This window comes from Bactrocera oleae, chromosome 4 (assembly GCF_042242935.1).
Source record: "Bactrocera oleae isolate idBacOlea1 chromosome 4, idBacOlea1, whole genome shotgun sequence".
Classification (NCBI taxonomy): Eukaryota; Metazoa; Arthropoda; class Insecta; order Diptera; family Tephritidae; genus Bactrocera; species Bactrocera oleae.
The window spans coordinates 41,098,588-41,121,580 of NC_091538.1; the positions used below are offsets into that span (position 1 = coordinate 41,098,588).

Below are 22,993 nucleotides of genomic sequence, written 5' to 3' on the forward strand. Positions count from 1 at the left end.
GACGCCTCGAAATAATACGTATATACATGTGGAATTATAGTATGACATGCTTTCTGTCACCTGAAAATTGTCAAATTCGAGTAGGTGATTCATATTTTTGGACTGTCATAGTTAGATATTTCTGTAAGTCTAATCTAAACATATCCGCCACTATCTATTAAAAGGTTGGTTAACGATAGAGTTAGATTATTTCGTGTAAAACAAGGGTGTTTTTAAGGTTTTTTTTAATACTAATGGTACATTATAGTATTCTTCACATCTGTTAAATAAATAGAGAAATATTAAAAAATAGGGCAATAGCAGCCATTATTCTCGAGCGTATCTGAAAAAAGTAGGTTTGCGGTGCATCTCATTCGAAATGGTGCTGGATCATCCGAAATCAAAAAATCAAGATTCGTTCGTTAGTAAATAGATTCCCCAGGTAATGCCGAGAGGGTTTCTCTCAAAATACCAAATTAAAAATTTTTTAGAACACTTTTAAGGAAAAAAATCGATCTTTTGCGAAAAAATCGGTTAATTTGTTATTGTGTAATGAAATATATTAAGAAAAAACTCTCCAGCGTTACCTCGTAAATTATATATAGAAATAGTGTAGTTGTAAAGTTTTGAGGGGCGCCGACTTTGAAAACGTGAGTTGTGAGGAAAACGCTTTAATGTTTTAAATTAAAGACAGGTTTAAAAACAGCCATAACTTCTTCAATTTGGATCGGAAATTTAGAGACTACATTCTTGAGATATTATACATTAAATATTTAAAAGAATAGATAAAATGGCAAACGAATAGAAAGGCAAATATTTAACTTATTTGATGTTGATATAGAAATTGATTATAAATTTGAAAGATAGAAGAAAAGATAGACCTAACTTAGATACCAACGCCATAATTTTAAATATTGAGTGCATAACTCTCGCTCTGTGGCCAGCGGGTTGAAATTCCAACCAAGGCAGACTTCAAATAATAATGACTTTTACTAAAAGCAGTTCAAATAGACTGGCTGGAAATATAAAAGTATAATCATGATTTAACAGTTCCAAATATCTTGCTCACTATCCATTTCCCGCTCAGTCAAAAAAAATAAATAAATGATCTCATATCTCAACATTTTCATTTGCACCTAAGAACATTTACATTCACTATGTTAATCTTTGGAGATTAACCTAAATTCAATCAGACAAAAAATAATTAGTTTTATTAATAACATAGATAATTTAATGCCTGAATAGAGGCTTTTTTTTAAATTAACAAAATGACGGACTCAGGAAAATTTTATCCAGGAAAAAACCAACAGTTAAAAAAAATATATAAAGTAAAAAAAATTCCTTCGATCAGCACAAGTTTTGCATGCTTTCAAAAATTTCAACTAAATTTCAAATTTTTAATTAAACTGACTCCCCTAACCCCTAGATTAACATACATTATGAATTGAATTTGAACTTTAACATCGATTGAAAGTGTTGATCAAAGTTTTAATTCAGCATGGAAACTTTTGTCATTTTTTAAATTGACTTAACTACTTCATTAATATTTTGTATTTACATTCTAAGTGATGCAAGGATTCAATAACAGCCAATTGTTTTAACCCTTCATTGAAAGCAGAATTCTGCTCTACTCAAAATCATCGAACTAGAGGCTATGAGAGTTTCGAACCGTTACTTATTTTGGAGTGCGTTTGAGTGAAAAATTCATTGACGTATTGAACAGAAGGAGCCAAAGGCTTTAAGACAATTGCTGTAAAAGTTTGACAAGTCGTTTCGTTTATGGCGTGTGGGTCACAGTCTCAGTTTAAACAATTTAGAGCAAAAATTAATAATTTCTTAGTAGAGAAAAATCCCTTTTTTAACATTAAATGTAAACGCTTAAGAAGTTGTGTGATTAATTTATATTTATATTAATTATATTATTAATAGCATATTATAACTGTTTTTACTAAAAATATGGCATTGTTATTATATAAAAATTAGTTTTTATAGTAATTTTAGTTGTAGCAATTGCATAAATAAGTGCAACTGATTTGCTTTTTTCACGAAACAGTTTTATACAATTTTTTATCGTTGTAGTAGATAAATAGAAAAAATAGAAAAAATAGAAAAACATTAAATATTGAAATATCAGTAAAAACTTCCCAGCTGAAAACAAAATAAATAAATAAACGCCATTTCCACATTTATTGTTTTTTATTTCTTTATTTATATACTTCACTAGTAAATAACGTACAACGTACAAAATAATAATAGTAATAATAATAATAATAATAATAATAATAATCACCATCTACATCAATATCATTACCATAAACATAATCATTATCAATCATCGAAATCAACTAATTTCATACTCATTATATAACAAAGCATTTTGTATAAACATTATTTATGATAGACATGTGTGTGTGTGTGTGTGTATGTGTTCAATTTCAATTATTAACATTTTTAATATACGGACAAAGCACATATTTTAAATTATTTTACATAAACTTTTAAAATATTCGTAATAGTGATCATAGCTAACATAATGATTATAACTGTTTTGCTTTATATATATATGTGTGTGTGTGGGAGAGTGTTTTGGTTAAGGGGAGGTAGGTTCCTAACAAATATTAGTATTGTACATCAACGATTTTAAGATGGCGGGATGGTCAAAAGCTTCAATTTTTCTTTAACAGCAAATCATCATCATTAAACTGTATCATAATTAAATAATTCATCATCATCATAATCAATAATCGTAATTTGATAATAATTGAAATGAAATAATTAAATCAATAGATTCGATACATATACATACATACCTATATAATATTTATATTCATAAAAAACGTAATAAATAAAATAATTTTATACACATCATTTATCATATTTATGGGGTCATTATTAGCGGAAAACTAACGAGCGCAAAAACTACACTTTATAGAGAAGTTGTGGGACTTAAGCCCTTGGTAAATGGTTCAATTAAAGAGAGATAAAGGAGAAAACACAAACAAATACTTGCAAATAGGAGATAATACAGTTATTTGAAGGAAACACGAATTTAGTTGAAATTTCAGACTGAAACTACATAATAATTATATACACATATGATGACCGATCGTACCGCCTTCGTATATGCTCTCTAAGTGCGTGTATCACTGTAAGGCCGTGTTCTCACAAGCGGGTTAATCTTACTTAATATTTATCTAATGCATTCATATATACACAAAATCTATATCTGCTTGTATGTATGTGTGTAAGTAAAGGCATACAAATATTCGATGCAAACATATTACAGTTTTATGCATTTGTATCGCTTCGGCACTGAAAATACTAGATTTGCCTCCAAATGAATGCCTGGATCGCATGCCTTGCAGCTGTACGATTATATTAGTTATTCTGAAGGTTCATTTAGAGTTGGAAGCATTTATTGGAGAGTTCACATAATCAATATAAAGAGGTTTCGACGACGCACAGGGTGGCGCGACCGGCTTACTTTCGCAGTGGATCCAAACTCTCCAACGTGAAGTCATCTACGCTCATCATCTTGCTCTGAAATTAATAGAAATGAGGAATACGTAGTTAAAAAGCTTTTGCTTTCAATAAAAGCTTGGTTAACTATTTTAGACTAATAGATAATAATCATCCCCTACTAAATAATAAAAACATTAAATACAAGTAAAAATCTGTAAGTGCAAGTTTATTCCTTAATTCATATTTTTAAACTCTGGCAATATGGTGCACAGAGTATACTGGTCGGTGCATTTACAGATTAAAACGATTTGTATTTTATCAATTTTGCTTTCAAACAACTTTGTCAATTCCAACTTTGAAACTTAAATATAGGGTTGCAAATTTTTTAATTAAAACATTTTGGATAATACCATAGTTCCAAATAAGATCCCGAAACTTATTGATTGATGAAATTACTCCACGAACAAGCCGTTATAAATAAAAATTAATATTTTCCATGTTGTCTTTAGTCGATTTAAAAAATTAATTAAATTCGATTTAAAAAATCGTGTGAAACCATCATTATTTGTATAATTTTACTAACCCAATAAATCTAACAATCACCCATTCAATTTATTCACACACAAGCAAAATTAATTGTTTCGTAAATTCTGCGTATGGCTTAGGCCGATATAATGGATTCAGGTGCCACTTGTAAATATTGAAAAACCTCAAAACTTGAAATAAAACTAGAAACAACGTTAACTTCAGTTGCACCGAGGCTAGACTACCCTTCACAAATAAAACAGTTTCTAAAAAAAAACTTAATTTTGATCGGATCGATCTGAACATTTTTTTCGGATATTGTAGTATAGCTTCGGATTATAATCCATGCGAAATTACGTGAAGATATCTTGTTAAATATATACTCAAATGAGCAGCTTCTTGGAGAGAAAAGGATGTGTGCAAAATTTTAGTGCGATAACTCAAAAACTGAGGACTAGTTTTCGAATAGACAGACAGACGGATATGGCTAAATAATCTCAACTCTGATCATTTATATAATATACATTTATATTTTATAGGGTCTTCTACGTTTCCTTCAGGATATTACAAACTTAGTGGCAAACTTAATATACCCGGTATAATGGTAATAAAACCCTGCAATTTAAAGAGAAAATTTAGTGATTTTATCAGCAATTTGTGATCTTCCATAAGTCTTTCATAAGGTTCGCAAAAATATCTAACCTACATGCTTAAAATTTCTACTACTAGAATTGAATATATATTTTTTAGACATAATAGCTGAATCAACCATTCGTCGAGCTTTGTTAAATTTCATATGAGCTCCATAAACACCGAAGACGGTGAACAATTAAATTCACAAAATTACTTTTGTTGACCGGAAAATACCGGAATGACCGATTGAACTCCGTCCGTCATTGATTACACTTAATCGCGAAAAATTAATCCTCTCGGCGTTACCTGGGAAAACTTTTAACTAACGAATGAACCTTAATTTTTTGATTTCGGCACCAAGCTATGAGGGGCACAGCAATTCTACTTTTTCCGAGGCACGTTCCTATAATTGCTGCTAGTGCCGATGTGCATTCAGAGCTTTCCATCGAAATAGTATTAGGTACATTGGTATATGAGAATCTAAGAATCAAACTATTTAAGCTTTGAATTGCGCGTAATATTTTACATAAAAGAGTTAGCAATGTCATTGTTAAATATGCTAAAGGCCATTATATCATCTGATAATGAACACGAAACTCATGTAGTTTATGAAAGAATAAAATGTTATAAATAAAGTAAACATAATGAAACAAATAGCGAAGTATAGTAAAGTGGCGGCTAATAGTAGCAGCATCATCAGCATTAACGCTCACCTTGAAAATACTGGGTCCATTATTTATTTCGAATGGATCCGAGCCGAATAAATCTGTATTGCCGTTGGTCAGGGCTACGTTATTATTGTTGTTTGTGCTCGTGATGCTGTTCGTGACCGATGTACTGCGTCTAGGTGCGGCCACTTTAGGCGGAGGTGCCACTATACGACCGAGATAAAGCGCGAAAAGAGAACAGATAAAAATAATCATTAACGAAACAAACAACTAAACAATTATACACAAATAAAACAAAACAAGCCAACAATTTGTTTAAAATGAACTGTACAAAAACACCAATCCATACATATATACATGTATACATGTGATATACCCACATATACTACATAAGCAAGAGCCGATGAATTGACGAAAACTTTTAATTGGAAATGAAATTTCAAAGCGCCGAATTTGTAGAGAAATTAAATATGCACATATGTATGTAATGTATGAATGTGTGTAAGTAAGTAGCATTGGCTGAGCACTTACGTAACGGCGGCGTTAAATCGCTTGTAAAGTTGTTGTTGCTTAAACTATTGCTGTTGTTGCCGACACTAGCGCTGCTCAAACTTAAATTAATGCTATTGTGGTTGTTGTTCACCGATTTACTATCGTTGTTGTTGTTGATATTGTTATTCTGATTGGTAAACAATTGTTGGCCATACGATTTGGCTGGCTCAAATCCGAACAGATCGTTGCTAATGTTCTTGCCGCCACCGCTGCTGCTGCTGCTGCCACCGTCGACGCACTCATCGGCGCGCGGATCAAAGTCACTATCCGAGTCGGAGTTGAGCAGCAGCTCCTCCATTTTTTGGCTATTCGATTTGTGTATGATTTGGCTTGGTAGATTGTTGCGTGGCGGCACAATTGGCACAAAGGATGATGACGAACCCGACGATGACTTCATCGAATGCGTTGAATTGGTGTCAATCAACAGTTTATCTTCAAGCGCTACAACAACACAACGTGAAAAAAGATTACATTTTTAATTTGTTTGAGTTCAGGTTTTTCGGCTTACTGTTCGCTTTGGTGGCGCTGCCGTTGGTTAGCGCACCATTTTCAGCAGCCGGCAGATCCAGTATATCTTGGATGCCCATTTTGAACAGCATCGAATCCAGTTCGGTTTTTGGCAGTTTCATTGATAACTCGCGCAGTCGACTCTTGTAAATGGCGAGCGCTTTTTCCAGCTCGGAATTCTGCTGCTGCGCCTTACCCAGGTCTGTCTTCTCAACGCTGTTGATGTATTTTCTATAAGAGTTAATAAGCACACAATTATTACAAATATTGAAGGAACTGCGGCAATGAATTAATGAAGTCTTGTGGAGTCAAGTGGAATGGTACAAAGGCTTTCATAAAATGACATCTGTGCTATTTAATATTTGTAATGGTTATTGGATATCTTGGATCTGCAGCTAGCTGCAATAAAAGTAATCATCAAACTGCGGAAATTACGATGTTGGAACGAAAGAAATTTATTCTAAAAATGATATATAGCTTATTAGACACTTTGATTATTTTGCTCTCTTTTTCTCTCTCTCTGTAAAATGTTATTAAGCTCTCTGGTAAAATTTATTATCTCCATTCCTGTCCATAAGGACGTAAACTTGTTAATGAAAGAGCTGTAGATTTGACAAATACTCGAACACCTCGGGAGATGACGAATCGTATATTATATAATGTCCATTAAAAATAGTCAGGACAGAATTCTATTTGCAATTTAAGAAACTGTTTCAAGGCAGATGCACTTGAACATTTGAAGGGAATAAAAAAGCAGTCTTCTAACTTCTCTTCGAGTAGCCGTCTCTTTCAGCCAGCAGTTATATAACACTTATTATAACATATTTGTATTTTGTGATAGCATAAAATCTTTTATATGTGTATCAAATATCTCAGTATATCGACAAGTCGCGTTGAGCCTTATCGAATATGTTGAAGCGACTAATAGATTCCAGCCCATTTGCGCGAAGACTGAACGTACATATGTATGTAGGGGGAAGATGTTTCAAACTTAGTCTAGTAAAAACTGCACAGTCGAGATGTTTTACCTCACCTTCCTCTAGAAACTGTTTTCATAGTATAGATCTACAAAAAAATATTTAAGCAAATTTTGATGCTTTCAAATGTCCAAATTACGACCTTATTCATGAAAATATAAAATGTGCCCTTGTGTGAGTTCGACACTTGTCTCTCTATTTACTTCGATACCTCCTTATTTTTCAAACGAAACAGAAATTACAAAGAGTTCAGTTATTTTGTTTTATCTTTTCCGATTTTTGTTAAGTAAAATGAAAATAAAGACTTAAAAATAAGCGAGAGCAAATCTTACAAAAGCATTGATAGTTTCATGAACTGTGGGCACAAATATATTCAAAACCGATCTTATACCTAGAGCAACAAAACCTCTGGTCTACGTATAATTGGTGCCTGTCAAGAAGCTTTGTCTCACTACTTGTATGCATATTGTTTAATTTTAAGACAATGGAACTGGTAATTGGGAGACTATCAACGGAATCTAGAATGGCCACAGAACAGTACATAAACTAACCAACAATGAAAGACGCAATGAAAAGCGAAATTTAACATTATTGAGAGCTAATACAATAGTTTACGAAGATATTTGACAGCAATCGAGAAAAACTAATCAAAGTGTTTGTCAATCAAATAACTAGATAGTTCTATTTAGTTTAACGCAGTCGGAAAATTCGTCATTCTTAATCCGCCCGATATGTAACCTAACACTAACTATGAGACCTCTTAGATCAGATTATCTTCACTCTTCGCGAAAACCAGTAGCAAAATGTTCAATAAATTGCTTGAATAATTAGCAACACTAACTTATAAACAATTAATTTTTACAACTTACTTGTAAGCCAAGTCGAACGCCTGCCCTATAGTCAGTGTAATGTCCGACGCCAATTTATTAGATATGAATACGAAGCACTCATGTGTCTCCTCAGTATTACTACCACCGGTGCTGTTACTGCCGTTGGAGCTACTCACGCCATTGCTGCTACCCGTGGAGGTGCCATTGATGCCATCCAGTGGCTTTACTGTTTTGGCAATAAAACTAAAGAACTTCTTCACACCCTTCTCGTCGGCACAATACGAAATGTTGTGAAGCGGGAATTGATGGAGGATCTTCTGTGTACGTGGCTCTTGTACAGCGACACCATCCACGCTGATGGTGATTTCGACTTTTTTACACTTTTCCTGTGTACCCGTCTCGGCCTTTTTCATCTCCTGGGCAAACTGCAGCTTGCGTATGGCATCTTTAACCACTTCAATGCCTTTGGCCTGCTCCACAGGTAAATTACCAAAGAACTGAAAGTTGTTCAACGTTAGAAAAGCACACATATACACTCTTATGGTTGTTGTTGGTTGATTATTGCACACACTCACCTTGACTAGATAGACGACGTGGCCATTCACAAGCGCATCGGGCGTGTGCAACCAATTGCGCTTGTCCTTTTTCGCATCCTCCGTAGCACCGTTTTTATCGCTTTTATTGCTATCGTTTGATTGATTTTTTATGTTATTGTTGTTGTTCTGTTTGTTCCAAAACATCAACTGCGACATGTTGCTGAGTGGTGCGCGACTATTGTTGCTGAGGAGTTGATGTGTCGGCTCTGCAACGGTTTTGCGCTTGAGTGGACTGAATTTCTGCGCCGTTTTGAATTGAATTATATGACAAATGCACCAAGCGAAAAATCTAAAAAGTCAAATAACAACAGATGCGGTTTACTGCTGTGAAACCTGTAAAATACAAATGGTAAGAATTAACAAAAAAATTAATGAATTGGATAATTAAAAATCAATTGCTGGTAAAAACACAAAGATTGCAATAAAAATTCATGCTAATTTACATACAATGGCGACAAAATTCAAGTTTGTATGCGAAAAATTAAAAACGGCGATCATCTGCAGCACTCAGCTCCTCTAATCCAAGGCGTATATAAGCGCATGCCTGTGTGTATGTACATATATATTAATTGTACATACTATATATGTAGATATTAACATTTATTCAGTGTCAACCGCTGTTGCGCTTCTGTCAAGATGAGCGAACTGTCAGGCGTTCCACAGACAGACGTCGACGGCAGAGTTAAGACAGCTCCACCTGAATTGTCAATTATTTATTGCTAGATTGTAAGTAAATATTTTGCTAGCCTTTGTCAAGAGTAACGCTTCGAAGGAATTTTGTTTTCTTCATGCTTTTCAAATTGGAAAATCCACTTGTTTGCAAAACAACAACATGTGCAACAAGCTTGTATACATATTTATGTATGTTCGTGTATCTGTATATTTGTATGCTTGTTCGTACATATGTATGTATGTCATGTGATGACACAAAGTATGCATGTTGCCATCCCCAAGTAGCGTTTGCTCACAATCAATACCCGCCATCTCACTAACCATCCACACGAGCGTCAAAGTGATGGAGTGATCGTCGAAACACGGCACACCATTACACTGCAAACCAACTAATTAGCGTGAAACAGACAAATTGTTGAATCGTTGAAATCCTAAGCTTCAAAGTTTAAGCGTTGAAGCGCACTGCATCGTGATTCTAATGGCGGCATAAATTCTCAAAACCGAATGTGATAACATATGCATACATTCAAGCATATACAAGTATATATACATAAATATGCGCACAACTATCACCATATACTTATACTTATATACTATATATACATATTTATCGGCACATAGTCCAATAATCCCAGACAGCTCACGGCAGGTCCCCTTCAGCCAGCTTATGTATGACGTGTGATCAGTTGTCAAGATCGGCGTCGACGCTTTTGCGCGTTTCGCATTCCCCTTTTGCGTTTGAAACATTTTGTTTACTCATTTTTCAATTAATTTCTAAACTCAAAACTGGTATGAATATTAAGTAGGCACATATACTCGCTCATTTACAATAGAAAATATTAATCAAAACAGCAATAATCGCACATTAAGAAGGCATTCACCATCGCATCGCCGTCAGTCGATTGACTCCTAAAAAACTTGATCTGATTGTTAACTACGTCGCAGATTGGGGGTTTTGAATTGATTTTTGTAATGAGGTACATTTGTTTAGAAAAACGAAATAAAAGTAATAGAGTAAAAAACAAACGTGAAAATTTCGTACATACACACGATCGCCAAAAATGAAACGACACAAATTTTAGTTGAAATAACAGCTGAATGAGCTGAACAGTTGTAACGTGATGTTACCGCAATTGATTGTTGCATCATGCGATTTTGATTATACTATTATTATATTGACAAAGTGGTTGGAGCCAAAAAGTAATTAGTAAGAATGTTAAAATCAGTATAGATTGTTCTCGTATATGATGGACTTAGTTTTTCATTATTTGTCTGAGAACAACTGTACTCTCGGGAAACACATATTAAAATTCCAGTGTTAACTTCTTCTTCTTTGCCACTACAACCGTGAGTCGGTCGGTCAAAAAACTTCGCAGGTTGCCTCTATTCTTTGGGAGGTCACGCCAGTTGTACATCCCAAGTGCAGACAAGTCGCTATGCACATGGTCCTTCCGATCGTATTCATCTTCTTCTATATTCATCGCACGTAATTAATAATATTTATAAGAATAAACTTTTATGTTTCGAAATAGAGTTCTCGAAAATAGTTCGAGAATACTTTGAACATGCAAAAAGTTATTTTGTAATAAATATTATATATATGCAGATAACTATTCAACCTTTGCTAGAAATTATTTGAAGTGAAACTATTTAAATCTTAATAAACAAGTAAGGAAGGCCTAAGTTCGGAGGTAACCGAACATTTTATACTCTCGCAAAGTCAAATGGTATACTCGTTTTAGATTTCTTTGTGGATCTTGCCGCCTTGTTCTATGTTGACCGATATTTTCGGTAAAAAGTCAACTATAGGCTGAGATGTAGAGCAGGTTCGCCTCCACGCGGTGCATCCTGAATAACGCTAAATGACCTGCGGCCTTTACGGCCTCTTCTAGAACTCCTACGGATTTGACCTTTGCTCGACACGGACATAGCTTTTACTCTTAGATGGATCGGTTTGAACCTTGGGCTGGTGGTCGTGGTATTCTGTCACCTGAGCATGCAGGGGTGACACCCCGCAGAAATGGCTGATGGGCTAATGCCAAGGTCGCCTCCGGGGCGCGGGGTCTTCAGCGAACGCTAAAGGTTTCGGGGCGAAGCGCGTGACCACAGCTAAAAAGCTGAAGTCGGGCCGTCGGCTGGCTGCCAAGATTTTGGAGCGCTATGGTGGCAAGCAGGCTGACCAGAAATCTGATCAGCATGCTAGCGCACTTGAGTGGGCCAAAAGGGTGCTAAGCGACGTTAATGACGGGAAAGTGGGGCCGAGCGAGCCCAACACCTCGATGAAGCGACAGAGGTTGCAGGAGGGGGAATCCTCCCTCGGCAAGAAGCCTCGGGTCGGAGCCGCACCGATTTTCAACGAAATCGCTAAACTCGCCAGCTCAATAGAGCTCCGAGTGTACGACAGCAGCAGGGGAGATGGAGTCATGAAGCGGGTAGCGGCTGCTATCTCCGCTGTGTTTATGAAGGTGGTCAGGGGAAGCCCTGGACCACCCGCTAGATGTGAAAGTGCCGAGTGGAACCACAAACTTATAAGGTGTGTCGACGAACGGTCGGCATTCCTATATAAGGAAGCGGTAGCCAGGGTTGGGGAAGTTTGGAAGGGAGCAAGGCTAAAGGCGGTGGCCAAATCGGATCTTCCGATGCGACCTCGTGCTGGTGTCTGGCTTCCGGCCGAACCCTCTACCCCGACCGAAATTGAAGAGATATGGCGGTACTGCAATCCATCTCTTCCCACCCAAGACTGGAAGGTGGTTAGGCTGGAGAGGACCGAGGGACCATATCGGCGAGCGCTGACACTCCTAAACAAGGAGTCCCTCGCTCCTCTCAGCATTGCAAAGGGGGCCATAAGCTATGGCTTCGCGAGGGTCGTCCTCAGGATTCCCCCAACTGAAGCTAGGGCTTATGGCCCGCTGCTTCCAGCTGAAGTGGAAGAGAGTGGGAGAGCGACCTACTCGAAAATGGACATCGACCCCATCCTCTCGGATGTGGTGAGCACGGGGGGCGGATCGCCAGGCGATGATGGATCCGTCTTCAGTCTCGAGCGGCTGTTCGAAGAGACTGGGGTCGATAGTACGGATGATGGTGCGGAACTCGCACTGCTGGAGAGAAGTTTAGAGGATGAGGATCTTCCAAATTAACCTCCAGCACTCAAAGGCGGCCTCCGCAGATCTATTGCTTCGTCTAGGACGAGACGAAGCCGACGTTGTCCTTATCCAGGAACCATGGCTGAGCAGCAACGGTATCTCTGGTTCAAGGACAAAAAACCACAAGCTCCTGGCGGCAAACAGCACAGGTGGAACCAGAGCCTGCTTGTTGATCAGAAACGAATTTAACGTTTTTCTTTTGCCTAATTTTAGCAACGCAGATGTCGTCACTGCTACACGATGACGCGGTGGAGCCACCTCCGTACCTGGTGAGAAGGGCTCTGGCAGAGGCCAGGCTCAAAGGAGCCGAAGTCTTAATAGCCTCGGATGCTAATTCAAGGCACACCGTCTCGTCTGGGGGAGCTCGGACATCAACGCAATAGGTGAGTCATTTTTTGATTTTATTTGTAGTGTGGACCATTCTATATGTAAAAGGGGGAACAGCCATACCATTGTGACTGCTAGCAGGGCGGAAGTCCTTGACGTTACGCTAGCCTCTAGGGAAATTGCTCCCTTGATATCGGAATGGAGGGTTGAAAGCCTCACGCCCGGAGCTCAAAACCTATAGAAATTTCAGGAATACCAACTGGGTTCTGTACTGCAGGAAGCTTCGATCAGCTCTTCCAACCGCACCCGATAGGGTTTCGATCCTATCTGCGGATGCAGTCGATGAGCTAGTCGAGGTTTTCAGCTCTGTTAGTAGAACTACTCTTAACAGCTCCTGTCCTCTGAGAACTCAGAAAATCAAAGGGAAACCCCTTGGTGGACTTCGGAGCTAACGGAGATCAGATCTTCGAGCAGAAGACTTTTCAACAAAGCCTGTAAAGTGGCTCTAATGACGACTGGGCGTTGTACAAGGCCGGAATGGCCATTTACAAGTCCGAGTTGAAGAAAGCCAAGAGGGCTTCGTGAAGAGCCTTCTGCGGTAGTGTAGAGGGCTGTCATGAGTCCTCCCCGTTCAAGCGCATTCTTGCAAAAAATCCTACTCCATTGGGGTATCTAAAAAATGCAGATAGTAGTTGGACAACGAGCAGCGAGGAGTCGTTGAAGCTACTCCTGGATGCTCATTTCCCACTAAATCACTCTGCTGAAGAAGTGCCACTGGTGGAGCTGCAGGAGGGCTGTACAGCCTTCCTGGACCTTCTAGACGATCGTCCTCTTACCTGGGCGTTGAAATCCTTCAAACCCTTTAAGTCCCCGGGGCCCGATGGCATTATTCCAGTGCAACTACAGCGTACGGTTAAGATGTCATGCAGCTGGCTGGCCCCCATCTACGCGAACTGTGTTAGACTGGGCCATGTCCCGAAGGTCTGGAGACAGGTTAAGGTTACTTTTATTCCGAAGGCCGGCAAAAGCTCTCACGTCGGTGCAAAAGATTTCAGACCCATCAGCCTATCCTCGTTTCTGTTGAAAACATTGGAGAGGCTTATGGAGCTGTACATTAGGAGCAGAATACCGAGGGGTAAACTGTTACGGGCGCAGCATGCCTATATCAAAGGTAGGTCGGTCGACACTGCTTTGCATGATGTAGTGTCATGGCTGGAGATAGCTCTCAAGCAAAAGGAATTTGCTGTTGGCACTTTTCTCGACATCGATGGGGCCTTCAATAACAGGTAGTGGTTACAGCCCTCTAAAAGTTTGAGGTGATATCGAACCTCAAGCACCTTATTTTTAGTCTTCTTTGCAGAACTGTCGCAGTGGAGTGGAGTGGTGGCAAGACAATTAGAAAAGTGAATAGGGGAACTCCGCAGGGGGGAGTACTCTCCCTTTAAGGGGGTTCACTTCTTCAACCTGTTGATAAAGTGAAATACCTAGGGCTTATCCTCGATAGAAAACTTTCCTGGGGGCCAAACATTGAGGAGAGAGTTCAGAAGGAATCGGTCAAACATTGAGGAGAGAGTTAAGAAGGAATCGGTCGCCTTATACTGCTGCAAAGGGGCTATAGGGAAAAGGTGGGAACTCTCACCTAAGGTGGTGTTCTGGCTCTACGAAACCGTAGTTAAGCCAATAATGTTTTATGGTGTGTTCGTCTGGTGGAGGGCGCTCGAAAGGTCCACCCTGGCTAAAAAGCTTGAGCGGGTCCAAAGAGTGGCGCTCATCGGAATCTCCGGTGCACTGCGGACCACACCTACAATAGCTCTTAATGCTATTTCAAACAAAGCACCTGTGGACATTGCCGGTAGGTGCATTGCTGCGAAGTGTGCTCTAAGGCTCAGGAAAGCTGGGCTTATGAAGAGGTCCGAACAAGGACACTCCGAAATTCTTTCCTCCTTCAGCTGCATTCCGGAAAATTTAGATCACTGCGTCACTGAGGCCACTCGAGGCGGCTCCTTCTCCGCTCATATTCCAACTAGGGACATGTGGATGGGAAGAAGCCGCTGGAGAAGAGGCGCGGTGAGCTTTTTCGCGGTGGCGGTAGAAGTACTGCTGCGTAGTGTAGCCTCGTTTGTAGAAGTGAGCATCCACTCCGATAGTAGGGCGACAATACTAGCTTTGTGCGCGCGAACCGCAATCAAAGCTAGTCAAGAAGTGTCTGTCCTCACTAGAGATAGCATAGCTATTTCAACATCAGGCTCGTTTGGGTGCCTGATCACAGCGGAATCGCTGGAAACTGCAAAGCCGATGAGCTAGCCAGGGGGCACCCTTGCCCCGCTCACATCGGAATGGGATCGAGTTGGATCTCCGTTAACGTCTTGCGTTCTAGCTTTGGATCAATGGACCTCGCGTGCATTCAGCAGACGCTGGTCGACGAACAGCTCCTGTGCGACCGCGAGATCCTTCTGGCCAAGAGTGGAGCGCAAGAGGTCGGAGGAACTTCTCGCCTTGAGCAAAGTGCATCTCGCCGCTATGGTAGGAGTTCTCACTGGACACTGTCCAATGGGCACACATGCGGTACGGCTTAGAGTTGCCAAAGTTGCATGCTAGTTGCTAAAGTTGCATGGAAGAGGGCGAGGTGGAATCATCCCGGCACTTTCTCTTCCAATGTCCGGCTTTCGCTAGGCTGAGATTTAAATATCTCGGCAATCACACTTTTGGCGGGCCTGAATACTTAGCCGAAATGGATATTTTCCGTCTTAACAAGTTTTTTGTAAGCACAAAGCGTTTCGTCGACTTGTAAGGGTCTTTTGACCCATATTATAGGAGTTTTGTAGGTATCACAACGGACCGGCGTCTTAAGCTGTCCAAGTGGAATCCTTCTTGGGATGGACCTCCTAACCTAACCTAACCTAACTATAGGCACTGGGGCCCACGCATACAGTACCTAGGGGCTTAGTTTTGGTTCAATTTAGATAATTTTTGGTCACAAGGTGGCATACTTTAAACGTATTATTCATGCAAAGTTTTACGCCGATATAATCATTCTTGCTTGATTTGCATACTGGAAAGTGATAAAATCAGATGGAATTTAAAATGATGTTATACGGGAAATAGGCGTGGCCGATTTCGCCCATTTTCGTACTATAACATAGAAATATGAGAAGAATATTATGTACCGAATTTGGTTGAAATCCCAAGATTTGGGTTTTCACCTAAAAGTGGGCGGTGCGACGCCCACTATCTAATTTTGAACGTGGTTCCTATAAAATCATCTTATACCATCCCACAGGTAAAATTTAATGTCTCTGGCTTGTTTAGTGCTCGATTTATCGTGCTTTTAGTAGTTTTTAACTGTACCGTTATATGGAGAGTTGGCGGGGTTGTCACCCGATTTCACCCATTTTCATACCGTCGATAGATATTAAAAACATTTTTTCCCAGTGAATTTTGTTTTTATAGCTTCAGTGGTATAGGGGGCGGGACCACGACCACTTATTGAATCGATGACTTATGACATCGTTGTTTTGAGTGCTTAAAAATACAGTTGTTTCAGTCGATGTGTGAAAGCTCGCATTGTTGTGGTGAAGGGTGATCCGTCTTCGGCGATTGGTTTTCCTGATTTCTGGAAGGACAACTGACAAGCACTGTTGTTTACTGCTGTTTACTTTCGGGCTCGTATGTGTAAATACACGTTATCGTATTTTTTTAAACATTTCTCTCGACCAATCTACATTAGCCCTTTTTTGAGCGATTGACAAATTGTGTGGCTACAACGTGAACAATTTTTTTTACAGTGCAATATTGAATGTGTGCTAGTCCCACTAATGCCTATATTTGTCTAATTCTCACGATAGGGCACACGACGATCTTGGAATATCAGTTTGCGCACAACTTCAATATTTTCCGGAACAATAACTGATTTTGGACAACCTTCACGAAATTCGTCTTGAAGTGATCTACGATTTAGAATGAATTCTCTATACTATCAAAAAACACTGGTCACGTCGAAAGTTGTAAAAAATAATCGCGTTAAAATGTGCGCGATTTCGTTCCATTTTTTGGCCGAGATGAATATTTTAAGTTACTGTAAACAACACAAATAGCGCTCGTATGTTAAAAAGTTTTGAGTATGTATGTTATAACATCAAAAATGTCAAACTTTACGATAAAGTCGTGAGGTACCAGATTGCAACACTAGGGTTGCCAAATCCACAAAATATAAAAGGCAACTTACGTATAGACTGAACGTATTGGATTTATGGGTGTAACACTTGGATGGGTTAGACAAACAAAAATCGACGTCAACTGTTCAAGTATATAAACTAGATAATTAGAGGTGATCAAATTACTTCAGTATTGGCTTTAAGCTACATAGCTTAAATATGGCTTACATTTGAAACTATTTTTGAGTAGAGTTACCAAAATTGTATATATCTCTCCTTATTGAATTCAAACTTCACATTACATATACTTTTGTCATGAAAACATTTGTTTCTTTATAAGTGTTTTTAAAATAAAAATATATTTTTTGGCCATCATCACACATTCTAAAAAAACAAATTTCTGACTGACTAACACGTTTTGCTTTCATATTTGCAATATTTTCGCCACTTTGCATCACGCTTAAGTAATTATCTTGAAGCGGCTCATAAATAAATATTTTCAAATAATTTTCTTATCTAAACAGGTGAGATATACACAATAAATTCATTCGCGGACGTAACCAAAACTAAACATGTGGATATGTGATGGCACAGCTATACATATTTATATTATATGTATATACAATATTTACAAATGTCATCTATCAGCTATAATATTTTTATTGGAATCAGCGTAAACATTCCCCCGCTCCAATAAAGCTATAGAGTGCGTTCTGCGAGAACTATCTGTGTTTTTTGTTTTTTTTTTATTTACACAGCGTTTTACTTATATAAAGTCAGGGTATATTTGTGTATTTAGTATAAATGCATCTTTCAATATTTGTTCAACTCTGCGGACTCATGAAGTACATATGAACTTAATTATTTTCCAAGCTTCCATATGCCTGCACACATTCGTTATCTGCTCTTGGCGGCACTTACAAATTCTAAATTGGAGCTGCTTACTACAAAGCGCGTTCATATTATTCGCCTTGATTAGATTAAAATTTTCCTCAAGTCCAAAACTATTGTAAAACACGGACAGCCTATTAAGAAAACATGTTGCCAGTCAGCGCATTTAAAATGAAGAGGCATTAATCGTTTTACATATGTACATACAAACATTCAAGGCGGTGAAAAGTGCAGAAGTACATAGATATAATCAATTATGAAACTCTCTAGGCCTTTCCGTTATAGGAGACCTTTTAATAGAGTTTTTTTTTCGCAAAATATTATACGGGTTCAACCAACAGAAGACCAGCTGAAATTTCCAAGCTTGATGTCGTTTTTGTGAAGTAAATATTTCAATTAGTTCTCTTCGAACAGCCGTTTTCCCAGCAAAAAATTAATTAGCTCTCATTTCAAGCCAGCAAGAAAACTCTACACTAAAGAGGTTATATGTTCTGCTTTTGAAACATAACCATTTTTTTTAAACACGTAATGGCTCGGACTGTTCTCCAAGCTTAAATTGACAAAATGTTATATAAATAGTCTTTTCACCCGAAAGCCGAATTTAAAAAACATAAAAATGGAGAATAGAGCTGCAGAAAATCTAAGTATTTTTTGTTGTTTCCCCAGCAAAGTGAGTGAAATAGTAGAATTGTGGATTCTGTAATTTATTTCCCCAATAATTTTGTACCCCCTAATTACCGGGCCATCAGAAAAACCGCGTGGAACCGAAAATTAAACTAAATATCTAATTGCGCTTGCTGAGTACTTTGTATAATAACAACCGCTAGTTTTTATGTGTCCCCGGAGCTCACTAGATATACTCGCTTTTAAAGAGTCTAGCCCAAATAATTTAATAGAAAATTGTCTAAGTAGTAGTAAAATATATATATTGGGATAAGTAGGCAAAAACGGGGCACATTAATCTACTTAAAAATATTAACTTTCGAAATGACGGCCTTTATTCTGATTTGCTCACTAAGAAAACAAGGTGATTCAGGTCAGGGACAAGTGCATTGTTGCCATTTTTTAAAGTTAAGTTTATTTTTGATAACCTCAATAGAATTTATCTTGTTTCGTTTTACTACTTTTTTAGACAGATAGCAGCTGTTTTTTCGCCGAAGACCTTTGTTTTTAAATAGCCATATACTCGTATTATGACAAATAAAAATTAATCAGCAGACACTTTGTTGATATCAGATTCATCTAAAACAACAATACAATTGTACATATTTTTAATTAAGTATTTAAAATAGTTAAAATATTTGTCGTGTGTTCTTATCATTTCTTTGAAAACAAATTTCATTATCAATTTTCATATAAACTTTTAAACAGTATTTACTTACAAAATTCAAAGGAAAGATAAGTATTCTCTTATCATTGGAACAACAAAAGTTACCTATAAGGAATCTGCGAAGCGGAATATAAACATTTATATATGTGGGTACATTTGTTTGAGTTTAGTCATCAACGTAGCTCCTTCAAATAATGTTATTAAATCAAAGTGAAAATGAGCATTCAACAGGGGGTGGTCTTACTTTTATTTAAGGGGTCTTAAATTGTAAATCTAAGGTCCGAATTTGAACAATGATTATTTTTTTGGTTTTGTGCGATTGAACTGTGGACTTTCTACTTTCTAAATTTCCCTCTCGACAGCAATTGTACCGCAGAAAGAAGTTTTTGGATTTTATATTCAAATTATGAACATTTTAGAACATTACATAGTTGTAATACTTTGACATTTTTAAAACTGTGAAAAAATTATGCTTCAGGATAACATTTTTAAAAAATTATTTTCTGAAAAATGTTTCAACAATTTCTATGAGATTACAATACCGTCGTGTTGTATTTGTATCATAAGTATTATTTTTTTATATTTAGCGTGACGCAAAATAGAAAAGCAATTTTTTGATACCTTTTTCGTCACCTAACAGTTTAGTGGAATAAAAGATATTTGAAACCGTTTCTTCTTCGTCTTAATCTAAGGAAACAGAACACTCTTAACGAATTTAAAAAAAGCCGTTCTGCAGTGTATTTTAAGGCATAACAAAATCTTTTTATGCATACCTACAGTGCGTTCAAAAAATAACGTTTTTCCTTCGTGCGATCAACTCGCGGAAAACTGTTTTTATTTTTAACTTCCCGCTCAGAAAATTGAAAATTTTCTAAAAATCGGGAAGTTTTTGGTCTCACCCCATTTTGCAAAAATTGAGTTCTCAACAGATCTCGACGTTCTGAGGGTCGAGGAAGCTTCCCCGAACGTTTCTACGATGATGTCCGTATGCCTGCATGTATGTGTGGATGTATGTGTGTGTGTAGATGTATGTAAACCTCTTATAACTTTTAAACGGCTCAACCGATTTGAATAAACTGAACGGCATTCCAAAGGGTTTCATTGCACTTGAATTTCGTGTAAGTTTGGACCCAATCGGACCAGTTTCGAGAAATCTCAATAATAAAAATTTTGAAAAACCTTTTTTCTTTCGAATTTCGTCCAAACGACTCCACCGATCGATACCAAAAACTAATCAGTTCTAAACCTTGAAGAAACTCATCGTTTGCCGCAATCCGGGTCGAAATCGGTTGATTTACTTGCGAGATATCGTTAACGAAAGAAATCACCAAAATTGATTAGTCTTTGAGAAATTTGGGAAATAGTGTTATATTAAGCTCCCATTAAACAGTGCAGTGAAAAAAGCGAAATTTGAACGTTAACGTATGAAATTAGCGGGAAGTTGCAGGGATGGCCCTTGAGGCCAACCGTTTTCTACATTTTTTTTTACAAATTAACAAATGTTCAATTGCGATCACTGATGCGTACAATTTGGTCAGTTTTTCGATTTTCTTAATTTTTCAGGTCATACCGTAAAATAAAAAAAATTAGTGCTCAGTATAAGAATCGTTTAGAATCGAGTGTTAAGGGGGTGCTTAAAGGTGGATGTTTATGGATGCTTCCCTGCTCATGAATTTGAGGTTTTGAGGTGCTTCACTGAACAATTGAATGCCGTTAGAATGATAAAATTTTTAAAACCGGGTTTACTGAAGACAGCTGAAATGCTTTACGGCAAAATAACCATGATTGCATTCTGCAGGAAATCCGAAACATTTGAGCAAACTTTGTACTCAATGGAAACAAGAAAATCATATTGTTACTTTAGATTGGTCATCACAGTCACCAGACGCCAATCCGATAAAAAATGTGGGCTATAATAAAAGCCAAATTATCAAGAAAACATTTAACGTCAACAAAAGATTTCACTCGGCTACTCCATCATACCTGGAGGTTGCTTCTTCTGGAATATGTGGAAGTGTTGGTTGCAAGTTGCCAATAAAGATGCCACGCTATATTAGCCAATGCGGGAGATTGGAGCAAGTATTGAATAAACGTCAGCTATAACAAATCCATGTCTTTTCCATAATTACAACATTTTTCCAAATAAACGGTACCTTCACTTTGGAAAACGAAAACGTTATTTTTGAACGTTACTTTTGAACGCAGTATATATATTTGTATGTATATGTACCATATGGTATCTGCCTCTCATGTAACATGAGCACCAATGCTTAACCAGTACACTGTAGCTAACCTTATACCATAATCTTTTATATATATTGTATGTCTGTAATAGTCCTACAATATTAAAATATTTGCGCATAACTTAAATAGGAGATTCCCAAATGATTGTTTAAGTTGAATAAGAGGTTGTGGATAACGTTCCTGGCTAAGAAAATTCCAGAAGTACAAAACAGGTTTTTGATAATGGTTGTATTTTCATCTAATGCACTTTACTGCTATCTAGGATATAAAAATTGTTCAATCTTGCTGCACGTACTGTAGTAGCTCGGTATAAAATATTTGTGCTATGTAGAAAGGAGTTACTTTTGAGTAGTGCTCAAAATTAGAGTATATAAAGGGTTTTTGAATTACTATCAATATATTGAATTGCACAAAGCTTACAAATCAAGCGAAATGACAGCATAACTTAACTCTCTATACCTTCCTTACTAATAATCAACATTTTGGAGTATCATCAATTATTCGCTCTAAGCTTCACCGAAGTCCGAAAGCTGCAGTGCAAAATTAAAATACAATAAAAAATTGTTGAAACCATAAATCCGAAAATACAAATATATGAACATTTTCATGCAAATATAAAGGTTTCCGCGATTTATTGAACTTTGCTGGCAAAGTGTCACTGGCCGTTAATCAAATGCGAGCGGTTCCATTTCCCTGGGACTTTAACACTCGAAATTTATTGGGAAGTCTCTTATCAGCACTGGCTCACTCAGAAATGGCGAAGCGTGAGTTACGAGTACTTTCATATATAATTATGTACATATGTATAAACATATCCATTAGCATGGACAATCAATAGTTATTGATAGTCACATATACATACACATATTTATAATGATGGATGACCGTTGGGTCAGTGAATGGGTTATGACTGGATAAAATCAAAATTTGAAGATAAAAATATAGTAGACGTCAAGGCCGTAAGGTCAGAATATCTGAATTGTCTTCTTATTGGCGTCCTTCAATTTCCAAGTAAATAGCTTGAAAGAAAGAGGTCAACAAGACCGCTAAAAAATTGAGGCGGTTGGTCAAACAGCTGTCAAATTGATAGCGCGAAGAACCGCGAAATTCAAGTACCATAGAGTCACAGTTATTTGAGTGGACTGTAGTACACTCATAAATACATACATACATTCGTGTATTTGAACGCTGTCAGTGCTTAATTATTTTCACTTTCAACTGATGGAAGTGTAGGCAAAACGCAATAAACATTAAAAACAAAACCAACAATTATCATTGACCACCGAACACAATGCAAATGTGCAATAAAAGGCAATTTGAAAGTATAAGAAATCGAAAGCAAAGTTCAGCTAAAAGCAGGGTGAACGCTTTGGCGGAAAATAATAGTTGCGAAACACATACATACATATGTATGTTAGTGTATGTATGCATATATCAACGGCGGACCAACAACAGATAATGAACATGTGGTGAATTGAGAAAAAAAAATGAAAATATTGAGTC

The 22,993-nt window shown here is 37.5% G+C and overlaps 1 protein-coding gene across 3 annotated transcripts in view; it reads right to left on the reverse strand.

Moving 5' to 3' along the window:
• Positions 1-2,156: 2,156 nt before the first annotated feature.
• ced-6 (PTB domain-containing adapter protein ced-6) overlaps positions 2,157-22,993 on the reverse strand; it is a 28,134-nt gene continuing 7,297 nt past the window's right edge. For all 3 annotated transcript variants that reach the window (XM_014231817.3, XM_014231819.3, XM_014231818.3), the window contains exons 2-7: positions 8,709-9,062; positions 8,173-8,630; positions 6,328-6,557; positions 5,799-6,260; positions 5,313-5,473; positions 2,157-3,519 (exon numbers count right to left, since the gene is read on the reverse strand). In XM_014231817.3, coding sequence (XP_014087292.2) covers positions 3,460-3,519; positions 5,313-5,473; positions 5,799-6,260; positions 6,328-6,557; positions 8,173-8,630; positions 8,709-8,885 — 1,548 coding nt within the window. In that variant the 5' untranslated portion in view covers positions 8,886-9,062 and the 3' untranslated portion in view covers positions 2,157-3,459. The remainder of the gene's footprint in view (positions 3,520-5,312; positions 5,474-5,798; positions 6,261-6,327; positions 6,558-8,172; positions 8,631-8,708; positions 9,063-22,993) is intronic.